This window comes from Micropterus dolomieu, linkage group LG10 (genome assembly GCF_021292245.1).
Source record: "Micropterus dolomieu isolate WLL.071019.BEF.003 ecotype Adirondacks linkage group LG10, ASM2129224v1, whole genome shotgun sequence".
Classification (NCBI taxonomy): domain Eukaryota; kingdom Metazoa; phylum Chordata; class Actinopteri; order Centrarchiformes; family Centrarchidae; genus Micropterus; species Micropterus dolomieu.
In genome coordinates this window covers 26,920,381-26,932,722 of record NC_060159.1, presented here as the reverse complement: position 1 = coordinate 26,932,722, position 12,342 = coordinate 26,920,381, and the positions used below count along the sequence as shown (strand labels likewise).

At 43.9% G+C, this 12,342-nt stretch overlaps 1 protein-coding gene across 1 annotated transcript in view; it reads right to left on the bottom strand.

The window, feature by feature from the left end:
* The window catches only part of nt5e (5'-nucleotidase, ecto (CD73)), a 23,225-nt gene extending 14,306 nt beyond the window's left edge, over positions 1–8,919 (bottom strand). Inside the window, exons 1-2 of the mRNA XM_046060300.1 lie at positions 8,427–8,919; positions 5,998–6,220 (exon numbers count right to left, since the gene is read on the bottom strand). Of these exons, the coding sequence (XP_045916256.1) occupies positions 5,998–6,220; positions 8,427–8,786 (583 nt within the window). The 5' untranslated portion in view covers positions 8,787–8,919. The remainder of the gene's footprint in view (positions 1–5,997; positions 6,221–8,426) is intronic.
* Positions 8,920–12,342: the final 3,423 nt, after the last annotated feature.

The window sequence follows — 12,342 nt, the reverse complement described above, 5'->3', positions numbered from 1 at the left end:
GTGTGAGAGCGATAACACCAAATTTAACACACCTGCTCCCCGTTCACACCTGAGACCTTGTAACACTAACGAGTCACATGACACCGGGGAGGGAAAATGGCTAATTGGGCCCAATTTGGACATTTTCACTTAGGGGTGCAATTAGTTTTGTTGCCAGCAGTTTAGACATTAACGGCTGTGTGATGTGTTATTTTGAGGGGACAGCAGATTTACATTGTTATACAAGCTGCACACTCACTACTTTACATTGGAGCAAAGTCACATGAAAAGATATAATCAAATATTTACCAAAATGTGAGGGGTGCACTCACTTTTGTGAGATACTATACATGTATTCTCGAGTGAGTGATGAGAGCTGAGTGAGCCTGTTATTTATCCAACTTCAGGGCCAAGCATATCATCCCACAGAGACGCGTCGTCCCTGAGGTCTGAATAGCTCAGAGATGCTTTGACTGTTACGTTTACACAGATTCAGCGCCGCATCACACACGAGTCTCTCTCATAAGTCCAGGGTTACATACAAAACATTTGGAGATGATTCCCATTCAACTAGTTAAAGCAACACACAACTGCTTGCAATTTCTTCTCCCATGAATTCTCTGCTCCTTTTAAAGTTTTGTTAAAATCTTCGGCAACAGCTTTCCTGTTAGGCGTTCACTCAGAAGTACACTAAATGGACAAAAGTACTGGGACACCTAAAAGGAGATTTAAGACTCTAAATACATAGGCATTGATACGGACTCTTCTGGGAAGGCTTTCTACAATATTTTTGCCTGTTCATCTAGAAAAGCATTTGTGAGGTCAGACGCTGATGAAGGCCTGATTCGCAATCTCTGTTCAAATTCATCCCAAAGGTGTTTGCTAGGGATGAGTCAAGTTCTTCCACACCAAACTCATCCAACCATGCCTTGGGCACAGTCATGCAGGAACAGAATAGGGCCTTCCCCAAACTCTTCCAACTAAGTTATAAGCATAGAATTTTCTAAAATGTCCTGGCAAGCTGAGGCAACATCATTTCCCTTCAGTGGAACTAAGCACAGTCAGGTGTGTAACGTTCTCCTGGCATTTGACAAACCCAGACTCAGAACACGTTTCCACTGCTCCACATTCCACATGACCTGTGACCACATGGCGGTGTGTTTTTGATCACCCCTCTCTTGGCATTATGCTTGGTGATGTAAGGCTTGCGTGCAGCTGCTCGGCTATGAAGCCCTGCTGTGTAACATTCCATGGTCTACCGTTGGCCATGATCAATGAATGCCTCCCCTTTGAACTTAAACCACTTACAGTTGTATAATGGAATATCTAGGAGGGAAGACATTTCACCAGCTGACTGTTGCAACGCTGGCGTATTACAGTACAACGCTCAAATTCAGAGAGCTCTCTAGAACGACCCGCTCTTTTGCAAATTGTTCGGAAAGGGAGACTGCGCGGCCAGGTGCTTGATTTTATCTACCTGTGGCAACGGGACTGATTGAAAAACCTGAATACAGTGATTAAGAGGTGTGTCCCAATACTTTCGCCCATATAGTGTACTTTCACTTTGCGGTCTTGGTTTTTTGGACTATGCAGCCACTTTAAAAAAGAAAGGATATTTAACTTGTGTACAGTCGGATGAGGCGCTAAGTCTATTTAGAGATGTGTGCTTCCAAAACCTTATATATGGAAGTTTAATTTGTTTTCTTTACTTATATGACAAGAGGATTCTTTATTTTCATTTTTAAAAACTGTAATAATTTCCATTTCACTTGGTGTCAGAAGTGGGATGGTTTGGCAAAGTTAGTCTGGGACCTGAGACGGCCGGCGACTGATCACCCTGGAATAAAGTGTCTCATCCTCCACGTCGCCGACTTAAGAGACGGGAGGGTCGACCGTCCGCGCCCCGGACCGCTGCCACTACCATCTCAAAAAGAGTTGGACCTACGTTGTCCTTAAAAACGGTGAGTGTCTGAAATAAACTACAAAATAGCATTTGTTTGTTTTTCTTTGTTTTTTAGACTTTCAGCTTAGATTGTTATTTTGATTGCACCATCTCACACGTGGATCCTTAGTTAACAGGGCCGAGCAAAATTACTGCAGATTCTCTCCGCTTGTTAAGCACTTATTTCAGTTATCAGAGCACTAATGAGTGACCCCCACTGCACACACAAACATAGACACACACAGACCTTTAGGTACATGCAGATAGACTCGTTACACTGCACAGTACGCAATTCTGATGGACAGGATGCAACAATTTTTAATCATTTATGGAATAGGGACAGTGAAAAAAAAGAGAGAGAGAGAATTATTGCAACATATTATCTGGACAAGGAGGCTGCGCTGCTGTTTTATTTCTTTTTCTCCTTCTCTGATCTTAGCTGTACCGAGGGGGACGTATACACATGGCGAAGCAAAGCCAAGTGATTTGCAAACGGATGGATTTGGGGATAAAGTTCGCCCGGAGTTGGCTGACCGACAACAGGCCAGTAAGTTGGAATCTGAGAACACTGTACAGTAAAGAGCAAAAAGTCCTGCTCAGGTTAAAAGAACCGTTGAACTAGTTCCTGTAACATCTTTTTACACACCATGGTTAAAACAATAAACTGTGCAAACTGAATGAGAGTCTATAGCTGTAGTTAACACAAAGTTTGATTTGATTTGTGAAATAATATTTACTAAAAAAAAAGAAGCGCTTGGAAATATTAAACATGTTTTCTTTTTGTTCACTGCTGCAGGCTGCAGTGACCTGTACGCACCCACATTTTCAAAAAAGATTGTGATGAAGGCCGACCGGCAGAGCGACAGAGTGGTGGTTAATGCATTATTGCACCCGCGAGCACCACAGGTTTAAAGATTTCACATTACTGGTTACATCACAGACCACACATTTCTCTGTTGGTGATTTGACAAAGGTCTGTTTTTAAAATTTTACATTTTCCGCGCGGCTGGTCGGTTTCCGTTCTGCAGTCCATCACACGAGGCGTGCTGAGATGCTGTCTCTCTCTAATTGCAACTGGAATAGACAGAATAACTTCTCTGGGAATGTGATCACTATGAGAGTAAAGCTCTCTCTCCCAATGCATTCAAGCCTTTTCATCTATTCCAAAACCAATCACCATAAAGAGGTGATGATGATTTTATGGACAAGGGATCCCATTACTGACAAAGACTGAACAGAGAGAGAAACCTTTCTCCCATGATTCATGGTGAACTAACAGTGCACTTGACTGACTTGACCTGACAGAGCCTCACTGACTGAAACGGCTCTCTATAGTCTGCCTGTACTCGGGGACGACAAAGACCTGAACTACGTTCTTACTTGACTTGACCGAAGGACGATCACATGACCTGTTTTGACACTACATCTTGGAAGCAAACCAGATGCCCGGTGCTTATTGTCATGCTGCTTGCTGTGTCTGTTGCTTTTATGTAATGCTGGATGTTTCTTTGTGTGCTGCTGCCGTGTTGATGATAAAATGTGACGCACGCCAACAGACTGACCCCATTTCCACTGGAAAAGAATGCTGCCTGCTCGTTCCTTGTTGTTTGACGTTATTGTTTAAATCCCTTTAAATTTAAAAACATGGTCCAGAGTCACGCGCTCTCCTCCACAGAGAAAAGGGGTTAACTGAATGCAAAACTAAGTCGCTCAGTGTTGGAGATGTAATGTGAGCAACAAGTCTGTGTGTGAGGTGTGTTATCAGACAGCCTGGACGCTCGAGGCTGAAACTCATTCAGAGAGGCTGTTTTACACACACAGACCAGAATAACTTGCTATAACTTGTTTTTATTTACAGTGAAATGAGTGACGTCATCATATAATGGATCGAACTAACATCATGTGAATAAATTACTGTCTTGTTGTTTTTGACATTGTTGAAAGTTTAATATCCAACACTAACCGATTCTTCTTCTTCCTTTTTATTTTAGCCTTCCTAGAAAACTACAGATTGCTGCTGTTGTGAAACTGTAACTGTATCACTAATGAAATATTGTGGTGAAGCAAGACACTGGTTCATGAAAGGAATACAGGTTTCATTAGCAGCACATCCACCACCAGAAGAACCATGTGACCACCTGATGGAGGTTTTTAGCTAAACCCAAGCAAAGGCAAAATTTACTGTTGATGATAGTTGATATGTTTCCAAAATGGACAGAAGTTTTTCCAACTTCAAAACTAGACGGGTGCAACTGGAGCAAAAGCCCTGGTTTGTGAACTCTTGCCATGCTGGGGTGTGCTTTCCAAAATCAACAGTGACGACAGAAAAGCTTTTGGAAGTGAAGCCATGAAAACAACTTGGCTCTTACATGGGCAGTGATTTGAGACAGCATTGTTCCCACCACCCAGCAAGCGGTGGAGCAGTAGAGAAACAGAACAGAATGCTAAAGGTTAAGCTAGCTAAGTACTGTGAAGACACAGGCCTTCCATGAACAAAGCTGTTGTCGGTGGCGTTGATGAGAACCAGGATAAGAACCAGGTCAAGGTCTGAGCCCATTTATGATTCTTTTAGGGCGCCCTCCACTAACAGGGACAGAGGCAGCCAGCAGAGTACCGCCTGACACACATCACTGTATTGCCAGACTTTGTCCTCTGCTCTTGCTCGTCTACATCAGCAGGTTAAAGAGGCCTTACCCTCTCACACAGTCTCCTGCCAGGAGATTCTGCGGTGGTTAAGGACTTCAGAAGAAAAGCACTGGAAGGTGCAGAGGTGTAAAGGTGCTCCTGACAACATACACAGCGGTAAAAGTGGCTGAAAGTGCTCCGTGGATTCCCGCCAGCCACTGCAGGAAGGTGCCTGCACCAGTACAACAATAGATCAACAAGCGTGCACAATCAGCACCTCGTGTTGTGAGTGAAGGAGGGATTGGGAACGCTTAGGCAGCCTCTGTCTCGGACTCACAGGCTGTTAGACAGCAAACATCAGCACAAGGGAGCCAGTGGGAAAACTCCTGGTCTCACCACTGCTGATTTAAGTGACGCCGTCAAAACTTAAGAGTGAGAAGCATGTTTGTCTCTGGAAGGAGACGTCATGGGACCCGGTCAGACACCCAGACATGTGTGGGCCTACGAGGAACAACACTGATGTTTGCTGCCATTGCAACAGCATGAACAGTGCCTCTGTTGCAGTTCTTGGATCACAAGCATGATGCACAAAAACCACCACAACAGAACACCACAGTGACACCAGCAGCAGTGTTGGAGGCAAAAGAAGCACCCGAAGAGGCCGGGCTGCTGGGCTAATGTTTAATAACTCCTGTTGTATGTTTGTGCCCAACAGTACAGCTCCAGATGGTTCGGTGACCCAGTGCTGGAAGGACTGCGTTCCCTACGAGAAGAACTTGCAGAGAACTCTGAAGTGGGCACTAACATATCGCCAGCGATAATATGTGGCCAAATTACTTTGATTGCTGCAAATAAATAAATAATTAATTACAGTGGCTGGTGCTGAAACAGATCTCAGTCAAGACAGCAAACGTTACTCACATAATCGCTTCCTCTTAAGTGATTGTACCTGCAAAATAAAAGCACGAGAACATTTTCGCAGCAGTACTTTTTTCGCGTTTGAGAGATTTTACTTTGAAAGTTCTGAAGGAAATTCAAAAGAGTCTCTGACTTGCTTGACACGCCTCTGAAAAAGCCTTCAGAAAGCGTGAGATCGGATTCCCCTGAATGAGAAACGCAGGAATTTCCTCTGGCTGGAGAGACGGGGGACATGAAAATAAGCGTCCATAGGTTGATGTGGACCAATCGCCGGGATGTACGGACTCCTGCACATGCTTAATTTTGATATGTAATACAATCTCTACACGATCAATTTGTTGATAAAGGAAGAAAATAATACTAACACACAAGTCTGTGCACTACCAACTGAGCTACTCACACACACAGGAAACGTTGGAATGTAAATGGTTAATTGACGGTTTATGACAATTTGGCCCGATGCCAGACTTATTTGCAGACCCCTGAACTAAACAATGCGAGACAGCGTTAAAAGCAAAGACAAGTCCACTTACCAGGTTTGGACAGAGCAGGAGTTTCCCGAGATGTGTATCCCACCACGCCCACCTTCTCACCGCCAACATTAAATATCTTGTAAGGCGAGTAAGAGTTGCCAAATGTTGCGGCCAGAGTTTTGTCTGCCTTGATGTTAGCGCTGAGAACAACACACCCGATCTTCTCCATGAACGGCTTCATGAGTCCTTCCACTCCGTTGTCAAACTCATGATTTCCGAAAACCTGAAAAACACAAAGTAAAGATAAATTTAGAACAGCAGAATGACACAGACAGCTGAAAACTGTCTACAGGGGCCCCTCAGACAGGTTTAATTAAACAGTACCGTAGGCCTATGAGCCGGGGCCAGTTCAACCAAAGGGAATTTTCCACGGGACCTGGTTTACAAAACGTGTGACATCTGAAATCAAGTGAGAGGGGAGTGGTTGCAGGAAGGTGACGGTGGAAATGTGACTCAGAGTTGGAGAGACGAGTTTGTTGTGGGGCCCCCAAAACTCCCTTTCCTGAGCCACATTACCAAGCTCTGACTGGATGTTCCCAGGCTAAGACCAACGGAGGTCGAGACCGAGTCGAGACCAAGACCAGTTCCCCACATTTCATGACACACCATAAAATCTGGAACGAGATCAGAGGTAATAAAACAGTTCTCAGATGAAATTGATCTGAAAGATCCACATTCCCATTAAAAAAGCCACATGAAAACAATAAGAGCTGAAGAATCCCGGGTAGGGGTGACAGTCGTTAACGGTAACAGACCAAGACCATCAAAAAGTGCTCTTAAGACCGGCCTCCACACCAAGACCGGTCTCAAGTACTACAACACTATTTGCAACAACTCGCCTCTCACGAGATTTCAGAGCGAGAACTGTCCTTCAGCGAGACTTCAGCTTCCTGTAAAATACAAAGGGGGTCACCGGGAGTCCCTCGTAGGGATCCTTTCCACGATGTCGTCAGTCTGAACCTGTCGCTGGCAACAAGAAGCACTTTTTGTGGACGCCATTTTGACGGCTGCAATTCCCCCTAAGGAATACGTTGCAGCTGCCGGCTGAAGAATCTGCTGCACGGATTTCAAAACTTTTTGTACCTACTAGTCTTTTTGACCCCACGTGTGTGAAAATAAGTCCCAGGTTTAAAATGACCTAAATGACCCTTTAAGGCACAACAACACAGAACATGTCAGTCATAGTTTAGTGAGCGTGTGGAGTGTTCCTCCAGTTCAGTTTGTTTGATCTGAATCAACAAACTAACCTCCTCTTACAGAAAACTGTGGCTCATTAAAGCAAGAATGTAAATTAAAACCAGCCACAGGAAACCAAACTAAATGTTTCAGAGAGAAGAAGTGGGAAATGTTGACATCCGACAACCATCAGATCCTTTGAGCATTAAAATGACTGAAGTCTGGTCTAAATGTGACATCTGATGTGAGGCACGTAACCCTGATAAACAGATTTCCTGACGCACCAACTAAATATGTTCCATCCACCACTTAAACAAGTCAGATGTTTTTGTTTAGTGTAAGTAAACGTCTAGAAACTCATACAGGCAGTGATACTTTTTACACATCGAGGTCACATTTAACTGCTGTTTCTACACCTAAATGACTATTATCATGGCCCTGCGATGGACTGGCGACCTGTCCAGCGTGTACTCCGCCCGTACAGGAGCCGCTCCACCGAGATTTGAAATGAGTGAAAACTAATTTCTCTAATTCTGGTGCAAAGATTAAAGGGCGCAGAGAGCTCATCCATTAAAATGTCTCTCCGCAATTGCTGCTTTTAAGCTAATTAAACCAAGTAAGGCTGTTAGACCTAAACCAATGAAGCAGCTTCAGCCTTTTCCAGTCCGGTCTGATCATAATAGGACTGTTCTATTGTTACATCGGTGGACACAAACACAGTACTCTCTATATTTGTGAACCTTAATGGCAGAAAATCTACAGTAATCCTTTGACCAGGATTATAATTGATCCACTAATGGAGATATACATTAAAAGCAGGGTCACAATTATCACCAACAAACTACAGACTCCTGTTTTTATATTGTAAAAATACAACAGTATTATACAGTAATAAATACAAAAACACACAGGTACATACAGTAGTACAGCACTTTCTGACAGCTACAGTTACTTTGCAAATTAAGATTTTACATGCAGAACGTGGGACTATTTTATGATCCAATATGATTTTAATAGAATAAACTACCAAACAGTACATAAAGCCAGCTAACCATATCATTTTGATGAGTATGTAAGTTTCCATCCATTCATCTATTATCAGAATTATCTATTGCGCAACGTCACTTTAAAGTTGAACTCACATTCATTTTAATTCCTGACAGATCAGCAGACAGAAATGCTTCTATCTTCTGGCTTCAAATGAAATATAAGCTGCGCAGACTGGAGTTTTTAAGCTTGTCTGTGTTTCTCACCATGGCATCATAACCCAGCTTGTTCATAAAATGCGCAGCCTCGGCGCCCTTGTAGTAATTGAACCAGACGGTCCCCTGGAACTGGTCTCCGGCGTCCAGGAGGAGCACGTTGCTGATGGAGTTTCGGATCCTCTGTATCATCGTGGCTCTCCGGGCGACCCCGGCGAAACACCCGCCGCTGCCGCCGCCGCCGCATTTCCCGGAGTGCTCGCTGGTCTCCTCCACCCGGGCGTGTACGTCGTTAGTGTGGAGGAGAACCAGGTCCCAGGCCGCCGAGCTGGACACAGAGAAGCCCAGCAGGAGGAGGAAGCCGAGGCAGAGCCGCTGCAGAGAGCCAAGCTCCGGGCGCAGCGCTCCCATCTCTGCGCGCTCCGCTGCGCGCAAAAACACTGGAGGAGGAACACAGGTGGGAAGCGTGGTTGGTTCTTCTTACATGACGCGCAGTAAACGTTTCTCTCTGCTTTTTATGGTCTCTAAGTCACTTAATAAATTAAAGGAGACCCAGCTGACACTACAGAGAGAGAGAGAGAGAGAGAGAGAGAGAGAGAGGCATGCGGCGGCTCAGAATGAAGAGGAGGAGATGAGGAGGAGGATTTGAGTTGTGATCCGCCTCTTCTCTGACCACCACCTTTGACTTTTTGGCACAATTACTAACTACACTAAACCACGCTGGAGGGAGGCGCTGTCCTCAGTAAGTTTATTTAGCACCTTTAACAATAAGGTAGCCTAATTCAAGGATCTTTGAATAAGACATTTTAAGGAAAAATACGACATATGAAGGATTCAAAACTTTAAATATCCTCACACGCCTCTAATCTGTTGATTCTTTCTCCCAAAATTTATGATGCTCTAAATTGCTCCATTATAACATATTAATTCTAATAAAACTACAGATTAACTACAGTGTGTCTGCAGGGTGGAGACAACAAGCTGAACACCACCTGCAGACAAAGACTGAATAAAGGAAGTGGGGTAAAAATCTTCTCTTCTGAAAGACTGGAGGTGTTTTTGGCTGTTATCACTGTAAAAATAGCAAATAGCATCTCTTCATGATGTTATAAATATGCTGTCGTCCTATTTAAATGCACTCTTGTTTATTTTACAGCAGTGCTCTGATATGTTCAGACCTGAACAGTAGGGATTAGACAAAGAGCAGCAGCCCTGTTTATGCTCCGCTCTTACTTTCATGCCAATAAAGTTGACAAAGCCAGAGAGGGATTAGCTGCTGGTTTACATTCACCTCACTGCAATGGGAAAATCTGTTTATAGAGACTTGACATTGCTTTGGTTGAGGAAGTCCATCACAGCCGACATAATGTCTGCTTTTAATTTAAAGAACAAAAATACTTTGCACACCCAAACCAGCCAGAATGCTCTTTCATTTCTAATTTTTTAAGTTTCGATGTTCAGACCAGGACGTCCTTCAGGATCTGAACATGCAGGTTTTTTAAGACCTGGATATACTGGCTTTTTAACAGTGCGTTGGCGTAGACAGGTGTCTGCGACGCACAATGGCGCCGCCGGGGGTGCCACCCCAGTTCTATTAAGTCACACTGCTACACAGTTGTGTATTGTACAGTGTGTGAGAGCCAGGGCTGTTAAATAAGAGAGTCACGACACTCTTTGATCTCGCCGCTATGTGGTCACGTGGTTCATGTAGCGCTCCATGGTTCCAAACAACTCAGCGCTGTCAACCAGTTTGAATGGGTTTAGGCGGGACAGACACCAACAGCAGCTATATTTACATCAATTATCGGTAAATTTTAACAAAATATGACACTGATTACTGAGCTGACACTTACATTACATACATATAATAACATTTGTTCTGGAGAGTTGCGGAAACACAGATTTCATCAGTTTTTGTGTTTAATTTTGGAAGGAAAAGGGGCTGTTCCCATAACCTAACATTACACATTTACAGCAGCGACTTCATTTGCAGCAATTTTTGGGCTGCTCCCATAAGGTATAACACATTACAGTATGGAGATGTTTTTTCTCATGCTTCTATTGTCATAATTACTGACATTATCAAGTAAATATCAATGAATGCCAGAAGCTGTTTAGTTTAAGTCAAGAAAGAAGTTTTGGTAAACAGTGCAAAATACACAAGGCAACCAATTGCATTCAACAATATATTTTATTATATTTTATATCCAGGTAGGTAAGTTTTCCTTGAATGTGATGTCTTCAAAGAAACACTTTTTTAATTTTCACATCCTGCATAGACCAGACAGGAGGCTATATTTCATGCCAGATGTCCCACAGAGTGCCCTGGTTAGTGGACAGACATTTCTGCAAGCTCCATCAGCCTGGTCATCGCTCCACTCTCCGTCCTCCTGAAAATAAACAAAACTTTACATTTGAGGTCAATATTGGCAAACTGACATCTTGGTATGGTAACGTTAGCTGGTTAAGTGTTAACGTTACTCACGTTAACGTTAGCTGCAATTATATAATCTAACAGTTAATATCTTCCGATAAACCTTGACTAAAGCTGGCTACATAAAATAGCACTATTGACTAGATTCATGAGAGGACAGCTAATGAGTTAAAATGTCAACAAATGCAGTAATTTCATCAACTTACCAGGCAGCGTACTTCAGAAACACTGAAATGAACGGGGCTCAGCGCTGGAACTGTTCAGTGTTTGGAACCATCGGATGCCCCATGACGTGTGTTACTTCCTCATTCCACAGTTCCAACAGAAGTCAATGGGAGTGTCGTAACTCTCTTATTTAACGGCCCTGGTGAGAGCCGGTAGTCTGCAGATATGAATCATCCATCTGTCATATGAATCATCCATCTGTGACACTGTCCTTCACCGTGTCCCTGAGCAAGACACTTTAACCCCTAGTAACTTATTTCAATGATGTGTAAATTTGACTGATTTAGATTTAACGCTAAAATGAAAGCAGTCATAATATTTACTGTGTTGGACCGGGTAACTTTGATTAACCCCCGAAGGCTGCCAGGAGAAAAGGAAACATGAAAAAAAAAAGGAAAAGTGATGACAAACCTTCTTAAACTTTTGCAATAACTTGGCCTGAACAGAGTGGTGCATGTTTGGTCTGTATCGTGACTCAGCTCCGCTCAGACAATTTTTTTCATATCAAAACAAGTTTCTTTAACACATCTGTGTATCAATACACTTCAGACATCATCAAAGAGAGGAAGTGAAGCTTTCACAGTCTGCTGCAGCACAGTCAGACTGAGAGTTGTAATCTCAGCGTAGTCTAGCCCCAAAAGTTGACTATTAACAGGCTGCTTATTTACAAACAACTACTTAGCCTAAAGATAATCAGATAAGCAATATCTGTGTTGGGTCACGAATCCACTTGGACAGGGGTAGACTAGGGGCATGGCAGCTGACCGATCAACCTTAACTTATTAATGGATCTCAAACGTTCAGGTTCGGGCAGGGTCTCAAACACCCAGGTTCGGGCAAGGTCTAAACGCCCAGGTTCGGGCAAGGTCTAAACGCCCAGGTTCGGGCAAGGTCTAAACGCCCAGGTTCGGGCAAGGTCTAAACGCCCAGGTTCGGGCAAGGTCTAAACGCCCAGGTTCGGGCAAGGTCTCAAACGCCCAGGTTCGGGCAAGGTCTCAAACGCCCAGGTTCGGGCAAGGTCTCAAACGCCCAGGTTCGGGCAAGGTCTCAAACGCCCAGGTTAAGGCAAGGTCTAAACGTCAAGGTTAAGGCAAGGTCTAAACCTCCAGGTTCAGGCAAGGTCTCAAACGCCCAGGTTCAGGCAAGGTCTAAACGTCCAGGTTCAGGCAAGGTCTAAACGTCCAGGTTAAGGCAAGGTCTAAACGTCCAGGTTAAGGCAAGGTCTAAACGTCCAGGTTCAGGCAAGGTCTAAACGTCCAGGTTCAGGCAAGGTCTCAAACGCCCAGGTTCAGGCAAGGTCTCAAACGC